Source organism: Argopecten irradians, chromosome 5 (genome assembly GCF_041381155.1).
Source record: "Argopecten irradians isolate NY chromosome 5, Ai_NY, whole genome shotgun sequence".
In the NCBI taxonomy this organism is placed as follows: domain Eukaryota; kingdom Metazoa; phylum Mollusca; class Bivalvia; order Pectinida; family Pectinidae; genus Argopecten; species Argopecten irradians.
The window spans coordinates 8,416,909-8,439,590 of record NC_091138.1 but is presented as its reverse complement, the minus strand read 5'-3'; the positions used below and the strand labels follow the sequence as shown (position 1 = coordinate 8,439,590).

The 22,682-nt window shown below is 34.1% G+C and overlaps 1 protein-coding gene across 1 annotated transcript; it reads right to left on the bottom strand.

Annotated features, from left to right (window-relative positions):
* Positions 1-320: 320 nt before the first annotated feature.
* On the bottom strand, positions 321-12,862 carry LOC138322784 (transmembrane 9 superfamily member 3-like). The gene is made up of 15 exons (XM_069266879.1): positions 12,657-12,862; positions 10,051-10,246; positions 9,433-9,555; positions 8,958-9,118; positions 6,473-6,550; positions 6,048-6,179; positions 5,587-5,753; positions 4,910-5,004; positions 4,605-4,735; positions 4,152-4,291; positions 3,755-3,823; positions 3,236-3,382; positions 2,856-2,939; positions 2,456-2,532; positions 321-2,201 (listed from the first exon to the last, which is right to left on the bottom strand). The coding sequence occupies exons 1-15, from the start codon at positions 12,744-12,746 to the stop codon at positions 2,134-2,136; spliced, it is 1,758 nt and encodes a 585-aa protein (XP_069122980.1). The 5' UTR covers positions 12,747-12,862; the 3' UTR covers positions 321-2,133.
* Positions 12,863-22,682: the final 9,820 nt, after the last annotated feature.

Genomic DNA, 22,682 nt, shown 5'->3' with positions numbered 1-22,682 from the left:
TCCGCTGCAGTCAGCTGTGTCTTATAATTAGAAGATGCAATATCTGGAAGATGTCGAAATCCGGATAATGGGGAATAACTCCTGTAGCTAGATATACCTAAATAGATATATTAATTCAACAGAATCATTTCATCAAAGTTTTAGTGGTGCGGCTTTCGCGGATTTCATTTTAATAACACCAAATATGGAAGCGAGGATCTGTAACAGCCTGGGTACACCTTGAAGTGTTTCCTTCCTCTCTTTGAATGGTAGTGTAGAAGAAAGGTACGAGAGCTGTGGAAAGCAAGTACTCTCTGAATTTCATAATTAAACATACACCATTAAGATATCTCCAGGGAGATTTGGAATTACTTTATTAACAAATCCATACATTCCCGACTCGTATTTGAAAGTTTGCGTACAAAGTATACAATATCTTTTCTTTTTTTTAAAAACATTTAACTTTTTTCTTTTAATATAATAGCAAATACATATGTGTGGAATGAAATAAGGGTAGTAGGAACTGCCTTTTACTACAGCTGCAAATGTCCGCATGAAAATTGGCTTTATTCAGAAATATTGACTGAATAATAAATAAATGCACATTGTATGTGTAAACAGGACATGCCAAGTGTTAACTAAAACGATCACTATATTTAACAGAATACAATGAAGATTGTCTTTTTCTTTTGTGGTTTTTACTTCACATTCATGGTTTTTATTTTACATATGTACAAATATATTTACCACCAAATAAATTTGAAACCAGACACGACATGAAACGTCAATGACGTAATGAAATCATGATCCAATATGAAGAAATGGCCCCCATATGATGTACAAACCCAAGGTCTTGTAGCCTTTATATGGCTGCAACGATGCATTACATTAAACTGTAGTATCTCAATACTGAATGAACTTACAGCTTCAATAATAAACGTGTGACCGTAATAAAATGCCATCTTCTGCTCTATTTACTAATTTGCAATATGTACAGCACACTACAGTAACTTTTCAAGTCATGTCTTCCACACAGTACTACATGTACACAACACACTGGAAATGTTTGAGTTAACTCGTTCAACATACACCATTCATTATCTTTGGAATATTCGCATTCACTCCAAACATTCACAGAAACTTCACCACACACCTCAGACATAAACTTTGAAGAAATAATTTAACATTTCAGAACAATATATCTAACAATCACTCCCATCCTGGATTATACATCTCACATATAAACCGTATGGTCAATAATATTAATTGTAATTCCTCTGGTATTAGTAGCTAAATAAGGCTGGTTATAATTAAAACCAACAACTAAAATCCTACAGTACAGAGTCCTGTAAGGTTTGCTATATTGAATACATAAATATGTTAAATAGTAATTAACATAAACTTGTCTTTAATCAGGTAATCAGCTTTAAATACAAATATTCCTCGGTCATTATATAAGCACTTCAATAGTAAGCAGGCTTCCATCAAGATAACTTATATCAACACAGATTTATTAACAATCCTGTGCATTGTTATATGGCTATAAATAAATTACTTATTATGTTGGTAACACATTTACGTTATTTTTTGATTCCCAGCCATCAAGTAAGTGATGCTCGCTGTTATAAATAGCTGACTTTTTACGAAGAGATTCATTTTTTTTCCCATATTGTTAGAATCTACAGAATTATCTTTCCTCCATTATTAAGTTTTCTCCTTGTGAAAAACCTGTGGTGTTATTCATGCATAACTCCAATCCAAAACAGCAGGATCTAAAGACAGATAGTGTAATAAATGTATGTCACTCCTTTTAAAAACAATGATACAAATATTCATTCAAAAACACCTGCACAACATGCCAGATACATAAGCTTATGTATAAAAATCTTAACAAAGAACAGCAGTCTTACAGATACTATCTAACCATTTCACCATTGCGAAACACGCTTGGATTTACCTAAATCACTCATTTCATATCACTTCTCATTATCATGTCAGAATTTGAGAATTGGAACAATTGTCCATTCTGTAAGCGTACAGTTGGTCAATTTGTCTATTCACAGCCATACACTCCATGTATACCAGACACTTTATCACGTCAGCTGTTAATAAAGTCACGGGACATCACATCTAGACGCCTTCCAAGTGTGTAGTTTAGTCTATTTTCACAGTGGAGTAGATCTTCCTCACAAAGAAACTTGTTCCAATGTATCCAAATGTACCTGAAATATATTAGAAATATAACACTGTAGAGATGAAGAATCGTAACATTTGATTTTCAGGTCTTAAACCAAGCAATAATTCCAAATGGCAAAACATGTTTATTAGATATATAACAACATGTCAAATTCAAGTAAAACTTCATTTCAAATTCAACTTGATGTGAAATGAATCCAGTACAAACAAGACAAACAAACTCTATGAAAATTTTGAAATGCTGAGGTGAATAAGTTGTTATTACATAAAAAAATCTTACCACACATAACTCCAAGAGCTAAACTAAATAGAGCCATATATCCAAAGTAGAACGATGTTTGAAACAAACCATACATTCTGTAACACAAACGAAGAGAAAACATTAGCATAATAATCAATAAAGGCGTTACAAATATAGTCTTTAACAAATTAACACAACACAGCCCATCACACGACTCCATGTTAATATCAATACTCTTAATGTGGACATTTCAAAGAAAACGAGCCTGTTGTCCAAATATCAAACTTACATAGATATGCACCATTCTATAATTCATATATTTCAATTAGTATATAAAGTACACCCCATGAAAATATCAAAACCTTGTGTTAGCGCAAATTTAAAATCAATCAATATATATTTTTCCAGATCTAACATATATTTGTGTTCTAGTACTTACTTAGTTTTGAAGAAAAAGTAATAAAATGAATACAGATAGACATATCCTGATGTTGATGCAGCAGCAAGGAAACTTGTCCATTGCCTGAAAAAGCAATAAATGTTTTTGTAACAGACAATAAAATAAACTTTTTGATGGTTAAACCTTTATCATATAGAATCTGTATAAATTTACATTCATTTTATTTGTAAATGTAGTCAATGATGTCAAAAAATTTCAATTCATTAACATTTCTTCTTTGATATTTTTTTATTATCATTATTATTCATAGAATTTCATTTTATAGAAAATACATATAGCTGTTCAGTTTTTATATCAATACCTGTACCTTGATACCGTCACCTGTTTACCTTATTTTAAAATATCAAAACAGTACTTACCAGCGGTAGTCTTCTGCATTCAGTAAAAAGTAAGTACAAACTATGGTAACACACACTGTCACAACAGTCAGTATTAGAAACACCAACAACATGAACCCATACACATAGTAGATTTTGTAGGCCCAGAAAGAGGTGAAGATGAAGTACCTGTAATAAACAGTATTGTATCCAAATTAACACTGAAGACTATCCAAAGAAACAATGACTTTGATTTTTTTTCTTTTCTTAACAAAATATCTTTACATATTTTCTTATTTTACATGTACTCATTCAAAAACACGACTACACAACCGATTTTCAAAAGCCTTGATTTAAAAATTTCATGAAAATATAAGGTAAATGACAAAATGCTCAGCAAAGAATCTGAATTCATTATTTTTCAGAAATCAGGGTTCAAAATTATCATCACAGCAAATGTCATTTACCCTACAAAAGATACTCTATTCATCAAATGGTAATGAAGTTATTGTTTAAGATAGATTACAATAGATTCGGTGTTGATAGTAGAATAACACTCACATCTCAATAAATATAGAACCAAAGGGCAGGATCCCTCCCAGTACAGTTATCACAGCAGGCTCCATAAACCTGAAACAACATTACAATATCAAGCAAAATAGGAAACAGACTACTAGTCATGTGTTAGAATTGTCAAAAGAAAATCTTCAAAACCTATTTAACACTTTCCATTATCTTCCTAAAATATATTCCTGAAATAAAATAAATTCCTCACTTTATCTCTCTAGTAATATGCAGAACAAAAATCAATTAATATTATTGTACCAAAATGTGGAATATTTAAAATTCTGTCAAAAAGTATAAATTTTCTTATCACTTAACATTTCTTCATTAAAATTTGCATTGGGAACTTGGGTGTATTCAGACAATGGTAACTTGATGCCAATGATGTACATACCACTTTTTCTCTGGTATAGGGCGAGGGACAGCATTGATACGACAAGGATAGTTGGGCTGGCCAGCCAGATTCCTCCCTAACACTGTGCCTACCAAGGTCAGAGGCAGTATCACAAATATGCAGATGCAAGTCACAGCCACCTGATAAATAAACGAGAAAATTTTAAAGTGATAGTGAAACTCGTATTTCATTTAAGTATTAACATTAAATTGTCTGTTTGCTCTCCAAAATGGTGAAAAAATAAGTTTTTCATTTTTATTTTCAATCATTAACACCAAAACTGTTCATGAACATTGATGACATCAATCCACAACTATTGTTTTGAAGCTGAAATTGATTCTCATCTTTAAGAATGCAATTATATTTTTTCATAATCTTAATCTTTGGCAAAACAACTTTAACACTATCTCACCATACTGCCTAGTACTAACTAGATTTTTAATTTTTCCTTACCATGGTACCAAATGGAATGGCTCTTGAAGCATGGTAGTAAATTGCAATAAAGTTAATAAAGAAAGCTGTTCCACAAACAAGTGTTGGCATCATGAATGCACTTGCCAGCATCTGTTTGATCCATATTTTGCCTGAAATAAAAAAGCAAGTATTAAGGATCTATTTTAGTAGAAGTAATTAAAATAGTCTCTAAATATTCCATCAAATCTTGAAACATATTATTTAATTTAGTGTTTCATTCTTTTAGAAGAGTTAGACAAATATTGACCAATATTTGAACTTAAGGGGAGATAACTTGTAATTACCTCCCATCCTAGCATACAGGCTTCCACCAAAGTATCCATTAACTGGAGACGTTGCAGCATACACAAATATGGCAGTACTCAGCAAAGAACCACGTCTGAAGAACAATTTGGTTAAAGGTGATGTAAACTTTAATAATGATATACATGTACCTACATTGATGGAACCTCCTCCCTATCATTGTACTATATTGTTGATTATGTACATACAGTGGAGATTTGTAACCTCTCCGTGAATGCCATACCAGTTTTATTGTAAAGATAAAAGGAACAGGAATATCAATAATTTTAAAAACTTCATTGAAGATCTCCACAATGTTTTTCATGGTGACATTAAGTAGGCATTTAGTAATATCATGGAAACATGTTTTTGAATAGAAAGCTGTGAATTTGCCCAGTGCAAGAGGAGGAAGCCTTGTATCAAGATCTAATTTATTACAGAAGAGAGGCTTACATCTTCTCAGAGCATCCAATATATATCAAATTCGAACCATGTGTCAAATAATGATTTTAAGGTTACAGCCAAAAGGTTTTTCAATTTGATACCATATCCCATTAGCTGAGCAATAATCTTTCTAGATTCACACCAAATTCATTATCTAATATGGAATAACAACGGTAACACTCAAAAGCAAGGTTAACTAAATATAAATAAATGTTGGTGTGGTAATGTGTCTTACTCTGTGTAAAGGTCCCCCAGGATAGCAAAGATGATGACACAGAGTGCTACACAAGAAATGTGATAGCCAGATCCAATCAGAGCCGAGAACAACATTGAGTGGGAGGCTGGCCTAAACACGTCTCCATGCACCTGTTTCCATCCATACTCATCCCCTAAATCCTTCTCCTGAAATCAAGTTCAATCTTTTTATTATACAATTAAAATTTTTAAAACATAAGGTAATTTGTGCATGTGCACAAACAATAAAACAACTCACTGTCTTTTTCTTTAACAAATACTTTTCACTGTAACTTTTCAACGGTAAAATTGCTATGAACAATTTATGATATATTATAAACAGCAATTAACACCAGCCAAATATAATCTAAGAATGTCATAGATAGTATTTATTAACAAATAATATCTAGTCACTTATATTCATGTATTAGAATTTTAAGAACTTCATTGATCGTAACATACCATATCATCCAAGTCTTCCTCCTTGCTGTATCGGGCATAATCCTTTCTCAAGGTCCTCATCAAAATCATACTGACCAACCCCACCAAAAAGATGACCATCATGAAGGAATTGAAGATACTGAACCAGTGGATCTGTAAACAATGGAAACAAATTATTTGGTTTTGTAGAGATTGACAACAATTTAGATTTTTGATAATAGTGTTATGGGTTGGACTTGCAAAACAACAATGTTAATATGAAGCTAAATAGTTTGCATGATAATAAATTTGTATATTAATCTGCAAGTACATCCTAGATAGGAGGGATGGGGTTTTTTTTTTTATGTTTTTGATTTAGTTTTTAGTTTTTTTCCTTTATAATTGAGCTTGATTCTTTTTATTTTGTAATTAAACCAACGTTGCATTTTAAATTTAAAAGGACTTACCCTATGTTGGAAAAAGTTTGGATCCAAGTATTTGTCAAATCTGTCAGCAAATTTGATTGCAGAATCATGCCATTTCACCTATAATCAAAGAGTTGAGAATATATAAGTACCGGTAAACAGATTAACTTTTCATGACTGAAATCATACTGTTAAACAGGGTTTGCATTTAAGCCGTCCCCATATATACTTTTAAGCATAGAAAATCAAAAGGACCCTACTTTTTTTTACCTGAACTCCATTCCATTTACATTAGAGATCCGAGAAGGAACCCCAATGCAAACCCTGATTAAATCATTAGGTTTATCATAACGATAACATTTACAGATTAATAAATTAGCATTTTATTTCTCTTGTACTCATTTCTACAGGTCTGGGCCCGGTTGTTCAAACAGTTATTAATTACAAGATAATTAAATTTTCATTTCTGATTTGCTACAAAACCTGTGATTACATCTTTTCTAAAGTTCCCTTTTGAAATGGCTTAACTCAGTCAAGAATCTGAATTCATTAAAACATTCAGAAATCAGGGTTCAAAAGTATCATCATTGTTAAAGCCATTTTATATTTTTATCAAAGCTCAAAAGTATCATAACAAGTATTATATATATTGTATCTTCTCATATCATATCTTAACATGCTCACAATCAACGTTGTTGTAATTTTTTTTCCCATGACTGTCTTTCGATCCGAGAACCGATTATCAATGAGGGACATTTAATTTCACTACAGGTAATATAAGCTGTATAGGATAGCCATGCCCCCCCCACTTTTTTTTTTTTTTTACAGATCTGTAGTTTACGTATCTTCATATTTTATCTCTAATTTTGTAGGTATTTCCCCCCTCCCCTTTGAAATGGCCGAACTCAGTCAAAAATCTGAATTCATTAAAACATTCAGAAATCAGGGTTCAAAAGTATCATCATTGTCAAAGCCATTTCATATTTCTATAAAAGCTCAACAGTATTGTAACTAGTATCTCTTTAAATGACTGTATCACTAACAAATTTTGCACGAAACATGAATTCAAATATAAAGTTGTATGGTCTGTGAAACTTTTTTAACTGTTTTAAACTTTCAATATATATCGACTTTTGTAAAGTTTATATTTGCAAAGTTATTAAACAGTTAAAATGAAAAATTGATTTTTAGCGTGTACACGCTTAAAATAGCTCGGAAGTATCCGAAATGGTCCAATCTATTCAGATCTGTACGGGTAATGGCGATATTGACCACACAATACGGCTCGGGATGTTTCAATCTATACGGGTATCGCCAATGTCAATCACGTAATGCAACTCAGTTTTTCGATATTACCCGAAAGTTTGAAACATGGCGTTGACTGTGGCGATTCTTTCAAAACGTGTGATGTTTCATGCGACATTTACCGCTATGTCAATGAATAGTATATTGGTGCTTTCATGGATCTGAATCATCACATATAAGCATCCCTATTCACACATTGTATGTTTTATGACAGTTTGCGATTGTGAAAATTACAAGAAATACAACTTTAAAGTACCAATGAATAGCTGCTGAGCATAAGAGAAAATACTTAAGTACTGAAAAATTTTTGAAATATGCTGCTTTTGTACAGCTACTAATTTATAAATCGACTTTGCAGCATTCATCTAATCAAACTATCAGAAAGACTTCTGTGGAGAACATTAAAATGTTTTCAACACTTTATCATTATTTTATAGCTCCCTTGTCTAAAACACCCCATAGATAATTTATAACCTTGGATATATCTTTTGTACAATGACTGGACATTGTTGTGAAATCTATCATGAACTCTACATACTTCATCACAAATATAGTAAATGACAAGATGCTCAGTATTAAGGTTGGAAATTCATTATTTCTCAGAAATCAGGGTTCAAAAATATCATCACAGCAATTGTCATTTTACTCATTTGCATTGATGAATTATTTAAATATTTAGGGTGACTATCACCTTCAATTTCAACTATTGCAATACAATTGCTATCGGGGAAAACACTATTGCAATAGTTAAACTATTGCAGACTACAATTGCAATAGTATTGCGATAGTATTGCATTCTGAATCATATTAAAATCCAGTCGATGAATTTGACGCCATGATGTACATCTAGTGCAGTATTGGTTTAGAGTTACTTCCCTTTACCTGCTAGCTTAGTACCAACTCAAATGCATTGAATTTGAGTAACATTGTTACAATAGCATGGAAAAAGTAACATATTATTGTGACTGTTGGATTGTATATCAATCCTCTGTACATGTGAGTACATGATTTTTTGACCAAATTACAGAAAAATATCTGACAATTCAAACTATTGATAGTTTGGCGTACTATTGGCGATTGTTATCAACCTTTTGTAATTGCTATCGATTGACCGAATTGAGAGACATTCAAACGCAATATACTGATAGTCCGATATATTGTTACTATTAAATATCACTTGATGGTGATTCTATCATTCTAGTAAAATCCACAAGATATTTACCTCATAGCTAAATGAAATCTTCTCGTTTAGAACAAGTTTTTTCTTGGCTTCACTTGTTAAATTAACATCAACAATTTGATGACTGTTTTGACCAAGGTCAAACTTTTTATGAGTCCAAATGTAATAGCCATCGCCTCCTTCATCAATTTCTCCTACAATACCTATAAAAGAAAATCAAAATATTGACATTAAGAGAAGTTATTAATTAATTTCAGCTGTGTTTAATTACACAGTGCAGACAGAATAATTTATTGCAAAATGAAGAACCAAGCCATATTACAAAAAAAAGTACATTTACATTGCAATATTTAGTGTGGTGAATAAATTAACATATTTAATATATGCTATGATACACCAACCTGAAAATTGGAATCATAATTATATAAGAGCAACATGGTGTTCTGCAATATTGCGTAAACATGATAATTAAACTGCCACTTATAATAGATGCTAGGCACAAGTAGAAATGCTTTACCCCATATAGGCAGATCATCGATGTACATCTGATACCAATAGTGGTTTTTAACAGCATACACAAAAGCCTGGTATTTCTCTTCAGTCAGTGTAACAGAGCAGTACTCCGTCTTCTTCATATCACCTGGAATACAGACATGCACCCCTGAGGTTAATATGACACATACAACACAAAACAATGTCAATTAATACAGAATTAACAATATTTCGTCATGATAAAACGATTTGACAATCTTAACTTTTGTCCACACAATAATGCATGATTATTTTTGTTCCCAGAATCTCCTAAAAAAAAAAAAAAAAAAAAAATATACAACACTTATTTTACAAACTGCATCATTCCATATCGACATCAAACAAATGGGACTAATTCACGTACCACGTAAACCTGATAACGTTTGTGCGGGACTAGTATCTCCAGTGGTGATGGAACGAAACTCTTTGAAATCTTCCCGCTGAAATGACGTTATCCGGCGATTACGTCATTCCATCACCAATAGAAACAATAGTCCCGCACAAACTTTATCGGGTTCACGTGGTACGTGAACGAGTCCCATTAACAAAATGCACAGCAACATCCAAGGTAGATTATTGAATATACCTATCAAGATTAGAATACCTTTAAAATCGATATCCAGACCACTAAACTCCAGTTCTGTGCCCTGTAAAGCCTCCCCTAAGGTTTCATGGTAATGGCCAATATTTTCTTTTGGCCCTGGACAGAAAGGCAGAGAAAAGAAAGAGTAGGTCTCCTGTCGGTTGTGGTATGGACCCACAGTATTCATCCATAGTACAATTTCCTCTCCATCTTCATACTAAAACATCAAGTTATGAATAAAAATATTATACATAATAAGTTGACAGTTTAGTATAATTATGTTCCTAAAAGTTAATTCTTGGGAATGCAAGAAAACTCTTGCTTAACAGCCAATTTTGACTTGAAATAAAGGATTTTCAGAAAGCTATTGTATTGTCTAGAGATATAAATCAAATTCATCAAGTAAAATTGGATGCATTTTATATAATCAGTGCAAGATAACATCACCATGCAGTTCAATGCTAAGGTTGTTGTTTTTTGTTTTTTTTTAACATACTATTTCTTAAAGTATAAATCTTTGAAAAACAAACCATCAGCTTTGTAAAAACACTTCACTTTTCTGGAGATTTACATTTCAACTGTAACATGAGGAGAAAATGTTGCGTCCAGACTGGGCTCAGACCCAGGACCTCCACACACTAGCAGGATGCTCTACTGATTGATCATGAGCTATACATGGTCACTGATAAACGACCCTATAGTCTATAGACCACTCCAAGTGCAAGTTATAGATGATTGAAAGGCTTAGATTGGTTTGTGTGCAGGGGTGAACACATTTGAAAGGGGAGAGTAGTGTAGCAGGTTTTAATTGCACATATATATCAAGCAAAAAAAATAGGTCTGTTTAGGGTTACATTGGGAACAAAATATTGTCGGTAGCTATACAGGTAGAGATTTTTTTTGTCAAGTTCAGATGCAATAGCGAACTGTGTTATAAACAGATATATGGCTCCTATTTATCAATCAAATGATTAAACATTAGTGTCTTTCACACTTGACTCTTTTATTACTGACGAAGGTGTTTAATTAGTAATGGCCTGAAAGGGAGTCAGAGATTGAAATCTAGCCTTTTAATTTTTTTTTGTAGGCAACAGAATAGAACAGGTAATTTAGTCATTTGATGTACATCAAAAGAGCCGTATATAACGGTACACTGTGGTTGACTGTGGATGTTAGGCGTCGCTCTCGGAGTCTCTGTAGTCTTCAAAGTTCAAAGGAAATCTTTGGTATACTTTGATTGGTCAAATGTTTTCCGCTGAGCTGCCTTCAATTTCACTAAGAGATAGTCTAGGGGTGTAGAGATCGTAAGTGATAGTGATCGGAAGCCCTGGAGTATCGAGGATGGGGGGGGACCAGTAAGTCTGTGGTAGCGGGTTTCAGTTTAGCTGACGGCACATGTACTACTCTTGCCCTGCTACAATATCATACTAATAACTTGACGATTATCAATTTAAATTAAAAAAAGAATGATTCAGGTTTTGTGATCTTCCCTACACTACCAAACTAACAATAATAAACATCAGACCTGGGAAACCTGTCTTTTCAGTCTATATCAGTATTTTTTAATCTAGTTGTCAGTAGCTTTGCCACACTGTCAGGAAGTTTTAATGCGGCCGAATATTTTTGCATTCACAAATTCCAAGAAGTGCATCTTGACTACGCTTGGCTGGCATTTCAACAAGTTCTCAAAAATGTTTCACGATTTGCAAAAGCGTAAAATATGGGACTTCACTTTGAATGATGGACTCTCTTACAGAACGAGGATTGACATGAAATCGCAAAATTTTATGCCAAAATTATTTGAGTGAAGAGACGCACCAAATTTTCAGTTAATATATTTTTCATGTAGATTTTATATCTACAATAACAGAAACACAACAAAGTGAAGTATAATATTTCATCTCTGCTCTCAGTAGCAATGTTTTGCAAGTCCGTAGTCCGTACTTTTTAGGTGAAATACGTATTAATATGGACAATCTGTAGATGTTCCCAGGTCTGTAACATCAGCTGGTTCTGATCTAATCACATGTCAAATGAAGTTGTCTACTGGGACCTACATACTGTACAAGATAAGGTGAAAGTTCTGTCAATTTAGATAGGAAAAAAGTCTGGTGTTGAACTTGAGAAATGAAAGATAACGAAGGCATGTGGGGCGCGGTCGACATAAACAATTGTCTGTTTGCCTGGTCCAGTATGAGAGATCCGATGATGTGTGTGTTGTGGGGGATTGGGGGGGGGGGGGGGTAATATAATATTCATGACATTACAAAGAAGACAATGTTCCACTGTCGATGGCAGACAATCAATCATATAATCGCAGTAAGGGGCTAGCTTTCGTTTAAAATCTGAGACGTTTATATGCTATTATGCAAAAAATTTAATTTGTTTATTAAAATATCCTTCAATGAGTTTCGGTTGTCAAGAACAAATTTTAAAAAATGCGTTTGTCCTAGAAACAAAACAATAAAAAAACCAACACTTACATGTACTTTGGCAAAAAGTTCATGATTATGTGTTTGTTATCTCAAAATGAAATCACTTTATGTCAGTGATGTGTCATACGGAAATGTTGATTTGTTTGCCGGTTCAGCGACGTCAAACTGAAAATTTATGGAGGGCGGCTTTACCTGATGGTTATGTTCATCTCCAAATGCCGAGTTGAAGACACAAATGACAATGCATGTTGTTAATAAAAGGCTGAGGCATCGACTGCCCATCTTTTTTGTCTTTGATGTCTTCAATTATAGCTGGATTCGAGGTCGATACTAGACGTATATTTCCAACTCTCTACTGCCAATATGGCAGACTCCATTGGCCACGTCACGAACACCGATCGACGGAGAAAACAAGAATGAAGGGGAGATTACTCTTCCTTTTTTCTAAAAATATAAAACTAGCATGATTTTTTTTACATGAAAAGACAACAAGGCTAGAAAATAGTAAGCAGAATTCAATGGGAAAAATTACTTGAAAAAAGCTAGTGTAGCGTTTTATTTAAATTAATTAACAACGACCAATTACACAAATGTAGTTCATGCCGATCTGAAGGCACTGCGGCTGATTAAGACCCACGTTGGCCGAGTCAGAAACATATAGTTATACATACATGTATGTTTCTGGCCGACTGCTTAAAGTAGACTATATGATATATAAATATAGAATCTAAGAATTTATGTGTCTGTCTTTTTAAGCAAGGAATAAAACCGTTTTCTCAACAAATTTGTATCGAGTCAAACGAAACACCAATGTAAAGTAAATGAAATTAAGCAAGGATTTATAAGTGACGTCCTTGATCTAAGTCACGATTTTGATAAATTTTATTTTATTTAAATATATTTTATTTGCACCTTATATACAAATGGGGCTAGACACAAGTTGTAAACCAAGACGATTTTATAGTAAAGTATCAAAACTAACTTTAAAATGTACGATAAAATTTGCAATGTATTTCAATCATGATGAAATTTCTCGGTACGACTACTACCCGCATGTCTATATAAAATACAACTTCTGTAAAGTACATCTAAATAACTCTAGTCCATCTTTAAAGATGCTCCACCGCCGACAGAGTATAAATGATATTCATCAATTTAACAATAATTGACGTTTAATCGTGTATAAATATCTCTAATTAACACAAAAAAATGGTGCAAAAATAATTCATTTTGCTTTTAGTGAGTGCGCAATCAATACTTCGTTCCATATAGAATATAGTGCCACATTTTTTTTTCGGGATGCGATTAATTATTTTCAATATTTTTGTATTGAAGTAAAATGAGAAGTTCAAACTTTTCGAAGTTGGTAATTGTGTAAAGTAAGTAACTTTTGTAACTGAAGAAAAATACTAAATCGTCTGCTCCTGTTTTTGATAGCGAAAAAATATCATTTGTCAGCGGTGGAGCATCTTTAAATGACTATAATGTCATAAATTAGGGGAAAGTAGTCAAATTTCAGACACCTTAATGGTAAAACCTTTGTATGCTGGAAAGTGTAAACCTATCCACATACCCCCACATATGAGGTATGAGCAGAAAGAGTATTTACTTTTCTTGCAATTATCACTAGAAACTCAACACAGATACTAAATTTGTGTTATACCAGGCCAAAGTAATCAGCAATGTATATATATAGCTGTTCGAATTTGAGACAGGGGTATTCATAATTCGGACATAGGTGTTCGAATTTCGGACAGCAATTAAAAACCAATTAAAATGGGTATAAATTTCTTATAAAAATTAATATTGTTACATAATCATGATTTACATGTGAACAAATATAAGTAATGTAAGTCAGTACAAATATATAATAAATTAGCCATATTCACCCTTGATGTGATCAAGTTTTCTGACTCATTGTACTTTGTTTATGGTCATCTCATCTTCTATGAGCTTTTCACTTGTTCTCATGTTCTTTACATGTGAGATTTAAGTAAAACATGCCTGGATGTATACTAATATAATCCAACAAGGTCCGTATTGTTACATTTTGAGCCTGTCCCAAATGTAATTATCTAAATCTGTTTTTGTTTTTGAAATTAATACATTTGATTTTTTTAAAAGACAAATTAATAAACAGTTACCGGTAAGCTAAATTAATTCATTTAAATCTAAATTAATAAACTTGACTGAAATCGTTTACAATTGTATTATATATGCATCGAAATAAAGAGTATGTGATATATACCTTTTGTATGTCTTGTGTAACTTTCATCATATACATATACCTAGATTTTAGGCTCAATGTATAAGTAGTGGACCCTCGATAATCCGGACACATTCGTTCCCAGCCTAAACCGTCCGGATTACGAGTTTTCCGGACTGCCGAATTCCGTGTTTTTAGTCAATTAAATTGTCACGTACGAGTTACTCCTCTTGACCTTGTAATCGCTGATTTGACTTTTATGTAACAGGGGCGTAGGAAGCGGGGGGGGGGGGGGGGGGCAACTGCCCTCCCGTTCCCCAGGACGGGGGGAGGGTAAACATGTCTTTTTGCCCCCCCCCCCCCCCCCCCCCCCCCCCCATTTTCGCCGACTGAAATTTTCTAAAAATGCTTATTTGAAAGAAAAAAGGGTCCTCCTACACATTTTTCGTACTTCATTCTAGAAAATTTTCCGCTGCGCGGCGCATTTCCTAAAACGTTCAAGCACATAATGTCAAACCTTAAATAGTCAAAATTCAATACACACAAACTAGACTAAAAATGTCCATCAAGGGATTCTATGTGCTATTTAAAAAATGTCTCTTAAAAGATCAATTTGTTTATATGTCTTAGCGAGACAATTAATTCATTTTTTATGTTACACAACAATGTGCCGATGGTGTGAAGCCGGTATATTCAGATCGAGTAGGGTTGCATAATGTTATGACGACACAATTATCATTTCTAAATGCAGGTAGCTTTAAATCGAAAAAATTACCATGTTAAGAACGCTTTATAATCATTACACTTTATCGTAAAACTCGTCTCAGCCATTCTAAATCGTATTTTTTCCCGGGGGAGACCCCCGGACCCCCCTAACACCAAATTCTCACGCCTGTGGGCGCTCGCAAATTCATCAAAATGCATCGTAAAACTCATCTAAGCCATTCTAAATCGTAATTTTTTTCGCGGGGGAGACCCCCGAACCCCCCAAACACCAAAATCTCGCGCTGTCGGGCGATCGCAAAACCATCAAAATACATAAAACTCATCCCGAGGGACAGTTTCTGCTCCAGCTTAGCGCTCAACAAAAAGGGAGTAGGACTACTGGTTCGCCCGTTGTCAGTATAATGTGACCGGGTGGGGTGTGTTGCTTGGTGTCTTCGGCGACATGCTTCAGTGATATAGCACTATAAAAAGGGCAAAAGTTCCACTATACAAGAAGACACAACTTGAATATACCGCAGTCTCCCAAAACACGCACCTCGCACAACATACACGCAACACACCGCATACATGGGAGGCCGTCCTTACATGACCATAGCTGTTAATAGGACATTAATTAATCAAACAAACAAACAAACAATCACCCTCAGACCCCTAATAAAACACCAAAATCTCGCGCCTTCGACGCTCACACGCTAATTCGGCCAATTTGCGTATTCGTTAATTTCCTTTTAGCGACCCCACTGTCTATAAATGTGTACAAGGATTAAATTTAGTGATATATAAAAAATGTACATAAAGCATATATTATATGGTTGGGAGTTGAATTAATCTCCTCCTGTAGGTGTGGCGCGGGGGGGGGTTACAAAATATTGAGGACCTTTGCCCCCCCCCCCCCATGACGTTTCATCATCCTACGCCACTGTGTAATATACGTGTATTATAATTAACACTTCGTTTGTAATGTTTTATAGGTATTTCTATATTATTACGTTAAGTATATTAAATAAACGTATTTCTTTTTTTCAAAATACGAAACCTAAAGCCATCGTTAATTGTGTACCCTTGAAGGACTAATATTCGTCTGGGTAATCAAATCTTCCGTATATCAACAAACCAGCAAGAAATAAAATGTACCAATTTTATCAACACAAATATATAATATTTTGTCTTACTTGTACAACAAGTTGTCTATCAATTTGTTATTTATCTATCGCGATACGGAAGATTTCTACCCGCCGATCGCTCGGTGATGGCCAACACAATAGGGACCTATTTTCGTCAGGGGGGCTGTTTGGCTTAGTATGAAAATTGACGTTAATTCCAAATAAATGTTGAGCAGCAAGCGCTTGTGAGATCGTGTTTAAGCTGAAATTTCTTTTTGTTACATCGCTCTTTAAACCTCTTGGTCATGGAAAGTGGCGAACACCTCTGTTTACATAGAATAACGTTATGTTTTCAACAGTATCGCACCAAAAATTTCGGGTAAGTTGAATCGCCAAAATAATTTGTAATAACCTAAAATCTGGGCTATAAATCACATGATCAGACACGTGATTATCAGTGCACATTTAATGACATTTAATGACAGATTTCTGGTACAGGATAATATATCCTCTACACCAGACTCAAATTCTGTACATACTTTATGAATACAGCTATTGATTGTAATATCATCTCAGGTTGTCAACTAGCCTTGAAATCATATTATAGATCGAAATTTTTCCAATGTCTATCCAGTTCATTTTTAAACAATTTAAGTTCTTAGCACAAGCAACACTCTCTGGTAAGATGTTCCACACCGCTGTAGTACGTAATGAAAAACTGTTTTTTTTCTCTTTACAGTGTTACATTGTTGAGGGTATACTTTTAAAGAATTTCCTAGTCTATTTCCGGACAGCGACGAAACTTCTTTCCACATCTTCAAAACTCCCGTGGCTTCACGATCGTACATTCCGTTGGTTATTTTGTAAATTTCTATCATATCTCCTCGCTGTTTACTGAATGCTAATGTTGGTAACTGTAGATATTTTAGTCTGTCTATGTATGAAAGGTTTTCAATTTTTGTTGCCCTTTAGTTTAAACATATTTTATTGGAACAAAAGGATTGGGCACAAGTTATTTCAACTTATATCAAGCCCTCTCCAACAGTATTACATATATACATAATCAACATTTGAAGATGGCAGACTTAAAACATTTTTCAGAAACGAAATTTCATCATACTCAAAATCAATATAAACATAGAATTAACGTAGTAGTTTTAAACATACAAAGTACATTTCCATTTTTTCTTACAAACTCCGTGACGGATAGAGAGAGAGAGAGAGAGAGAGAGAGAGAGAGAGAGAGAGAGGGGAATGACAGAGAGAGATAAAGAGAGAGAGAGAGAGAGAGAGAGAGAGAGAGAGAGAGAAAGAGAGATTAAAATCTTTTTGTATCAAGAATGTATTTTTGAGTTTCATTAATAATAAATTCATTTTCGTTATATGTTAAGTTAGAATCACCGAAGAACAAGGTTTGTAGGCTGAGTGGTATATAATTGTTTAAATTTCTGTAAAGCTCTATACGTTGCCGAGCATATAAGTTGCAATTAAAAAAATAATGATATGCGTCTTCACGTTCAAATCCACATGCACAGCTTTAGTCGTCAGAAAGATTTACTTTGAACAGGTCATATTTTAGTATACTTGATTTATTTCTTAGTCTGCAATGCAAGATATTAGTTTTCCGGTCACCAAGGAGAAATAGATAGGATGGACATGAATTATGTTTTTTTACGGAGGGTATCTCTAAAAGTGCTAAATCTGTTTGTATGTCTAATATTAGTATCTAAACTGTTCCAGAGCCTTAAAGTTGATGGAAAGAAAGACAAATTAGTTGTTTCCAGACGGTTATTGGGTAAGGTGTAATTTTCGGAATCTAGTGTTTTCTGAATTTAAAGGAGGGAGTAGAGTAGAAAGATAAGAGGGTGTTAGTCTATTATGTACTTTGAAAAATAAGTTAATTTTACGTCTAGATCTGCGGTCAGATAAGGTTTCCCAGCCCGTTTCGGAATAAAGAGATTGCTTACTCGTATATGAAGGTAGTCCTGTCACTATCCTGGCAGCTTCTAGTTGAATTTTCTCTAATTTGTCAGCATCAGCAACACTACACCCATCCCATAATTCAAAGCAATACTCTAAAGTTGGTAGTATATATGTTCTATAGATCTTGTTCAGTGTATTACGGTTTAAAATATACTTTAATTTTCTTAAGATACCAACTAGTTTTGAAGCTTGTTTAGATATATGATTTATGTGGTAGCTCCATTTACAGTTTGAATCAATAAATACACCGAGGTGTTTATGTTGGTCAACAAAGTCTACACTTACGTTATTTAAGTTGATGTCAATAACATGGTCTAATTCAACATTAGAAATCAGCAGAGCGTCTGTTTTAGATGGATTAAATTTAACTAACCATTTATTCGCCCAAGTTTGGATAGAAGAAAGATCGTTATTAATTTTATTTTCGATGACTAAAGGAGATTCATCTGAACAAAGTAGTGAAGTATCATCAGCAAATAGTTTTGAAATACAATCAAGATTATCGGTTATATCATTAATATACAAGATGAATAGTAAGGGACCGAGGACTGAGCCTTGTGGCACTCCTGCATTAGTTTTCTTTACAGAAGATCTGCTGTTTCCTACGAAAACCTGTTGTCGTCTGTCAGTAATATAGTCAACTAACCAGTCTAATAACATACCAGTAATACCATAACTTATTAGTTTCACTTCCAGCCCCTTATGCCATACTCTATCGAAGGCCTTTGATATATCACAAAAAATCAGACATGTTGGATGTTTTTTTTCTAGATTTTCACAAATATGGTTAAAATTTCTATGAGTTGATGTACAGTGGAGTGGCCTGGCTGAAAACCTGATTAATATCTATAGATAAGAGAATTTTCAATTAAATAGTTATTCAAATATTTGGTTATTAACTTCTCAAAAACTTTACCAACTGTGCTGAGTAGAGATATAGGGCGGTAATTAGAAGGTTTAGATTTATCACCATTTTTATAATAGGGCATTACAAGGGCATGTTTCCAAGCTCGTGGGAAAATTCCATTGTCTAACGATGACCGAAAAATGAGAGATACGGGATAGAGACCTACTGAGCAGTGTTTTTTAACATGTTGTTACTAATAGTATCAGGCCCTATTGCTTTATTAATATTAAAGGCCCACTACCTTTCCGAAACGGCTTTTAATTTTTAAAATGGGAATGTAAAACAAGATCGATAATTTTGTAGAGTTGCAAAAGTTATTAGCTTACCGTTAATACTACATTTATCATCACCTTCTGAACGATTTGATTAGAATAAATAAAATGTTTAGTTTCATAAAGCGGGTCGTATTATGTTTCCCGCCGTCGTCCTAAGTACCGCGCTGTAGTTTATTATCATTGCGCCAGACGGCAAAACAACGAATTGACTCTCAAATGTTTTCATATATTACGCAGGAAATCTTGCATATGTTGGTGTCGTAACCTTATTTTAGATCATCGGTATGCATTTTCTGATGTTATTAAAGTTTTTTAAGAAACCTTTATATTTTGCTCCGGAAGGGTAATGGGCCTTTAAGAGATTTTAAAATGTCAGTTATGTCGTCAGTTGTGAAATGAATGTCTGTTAACGAGGAGTCCGTCCTTCGGTCAGCAGTTGGTACGTCTACGTTAGTGTCGTCAGTTGTTGAAATAGATACAAAATAATCGTTTAATATGTTAGATTTCCTATCGTCAGACGTTTCTGTGTCACTTGTCATAGGATTCGTAAGTGGTGGTAATGAGTTTGTCTTGTCAGATGTCTTTATAAGGTTACGAACAGTTTTCCAGAATTTTTTTGGGTTGGAGTCAGTGAAGGTGTCTAATAGACCGTTAATATTCGCATAATATAGGTCTTTAGTCCGTTTCTTTAAGTTATTTACGTGATTGCGTTGGCGTCTAAATCTATTATAATTATTGTCGGTGCGGTTAGTCTTAAATGTCTTAAGAAAGCGGTCTCTTTTCCTTATTTCACGTCGTAAGTCTGTATTAAACCATGGCTTGTCAGTCGGTCTTATAGTAATTGTTTTTGTCGGGATACATTGGTCAGCAAGTTCTAAAAAATGTTTTGTAAAATGGTCACACATGTCGTCAGGAGAGCGCGACCGTGAAAAAAAATCTGTCCAGTCTGTAGAGTCAAGTAGGTTATTAAACAGTTCATAATTGGCATCAGAGTAACATGTTGCCCTTCTTTGTACTCCTTCGATTTTTTCGATGTATTTCGCTTTGTACGGAAACCAGATAGCACATGCGAAATCAAGATGAGTTCTCACTAATGATTTATATAATAATAGAAAGGTTTCTTTGTCCAAATTTATAAATGCTCTTCTTATTATTGCCATCATCATATTTGCTCTTTTGATTTTTTCAAATATATGGTTTTCGAATTCGAGGCTGCTATCGATCATTACTTTTAAGTCTTTTTCTACTTGTGATTTCTTTAGAGTTGTATCAGCAAGGTAGTACGTGCAATCGTTAACACTTGTCCTTCCTAAATGCAAGTGTACACATTTCCCATGATGCAATTTCAAGAGCCATGTATCACACCATGCTACCATATTATGGAGATCTTCTTGTAGAATGGTTTGATCATTTTCTTCAATGATAACTCTGAATATTTTCGTGTCATCCGCGAACAGGTATGTCTCAGAGTGCAGAGTATCCGGGAGGTCATTTATGTATACATCAAACAATATCGGACATATAACAGAATACAGACCCTTGTGGAACTCCAGATGTGACGGGTCTCCAAGCCGAAATATTTCCATTAATTACAACTCGCTGCTTCCTATCATAGACAGTCAAACGCTGACGGTAGGATTTTAAAGTTTCATTTAAAATGAGCTTAAGAAAATACCTTCATTTTGGGGTATATTGCTACATGGTTTTTATAAAATCACTTGGTTATTGCACACAATCTTTTTAAGCAAGACAAATCTTCCTTAATCAAATCTGCTTTGGCAGACGATACTCTTTATGAAATCACGCGATAGTTCATGAGATAATTAGGTGTAACTTCAATCCAAAGTTGGTGTAAGTGTGCAACGTTACACCAAAATGGTTAACTTTACACCAAATTTTGAATTGAAAGTGTAACGTTATACCCCGGTGGTGTTACTTTACACCAACTTTTACTTGAAAGGGTAACCCTACACCACAGCGGTGTTACTTTACACCTGATCTCCGTTTGAAGTTTACCTTACACCATAGTGGTGTTACTTTACACCAGATCCTAACTTGAAAGTGTAACCTTACACCACAGTTATCAATATTTCACATGTTTTTTTTTTCAATATTTGTTTAAAATGTTTAAAATTCTTTATGTAGGTCCCTGGTACTGTTTACCGATCGCCAGGTGTAATACATTTTGTATAGCCACGCCTCGCGCTCACAAACGCACGTGTTTCTATTCAATGTCGGAGCAAACATTGTAGCACACACAATACAAAATACAAAGTCATGTGCGGTTTGATTGACAGCTGGCGATCCGTCAAACTTCTACAAGATCTCATAGAGTACAGACCCGACGTTGTTGTAGTTCGGCTTGGAGGTAACGACATTTCTGCTACTTCATCCCCCAACGAGATCTTTCAGCGACTCCAGACACTTCAGACAGACCTACTTCGAGCCGCATACAGAAGATTTACTTAGCAGAGATGATTCTCCGACGCGGAAACCTCACCAAGTCCCCGGACCTGACACAGACATCTTTCAACAAACAACGGAACAAGATCAACCGATTGACACAGATGTTAAGTTCCTTGACCACTACCTCCACGACCTTGTTCATCTTAACGACACCGGACTCCAGACACAGTTCCTTTCAGTGCGTAGGCCAATGTTTTTGTGATGTATGTGTACATATTGACATTTTACTTCTGTAATATACTTTTTGAACATTATCTGTATATAGCGTGCAAAATGTTTTGATCTAATTAGATTCTATGTGAACGTGAAATGTGCCATGTAAAATAATTGTGTATTGATAAATAATAAAGAAATGATATATTTTATATGTATTTATGTATGTATTATGTGGACTGATGTGTATGTAAATAATGTTTATATATTCTAATAAATAAATGATTTAATTCACTCTGTGTCCTGTCATATTTTATTTTTTGACTATAAATCAATAATAGGTTAGCATTACTTCTAAAGGCTGTTAGCTAACAAGAGTCAATCACCTTGACATTGATA

Coding starts and splice junctions, on each gene's coding strand:
- LOC138322784 (XM_069266879.1), bottom strand. CDS start 12,746: ATGGGCAGTCGATGCCTCAGCCTTTTATTAACAACATGCATTGTCATT. Junction 5,754..6,047: donor AGGAAGACTTGGATGATATG/GTATGTTACGAT, acceptor ACTTGATTTCAG/GAGAAGGATTTAGGGGATGA. Junction 4,292..4,604: donor CCATTCCATTTGGTACCATG/GTAAGGAAAAAT, acceptor TTTATTTATCAG/GTGGCTGTGACTTGCATCTG.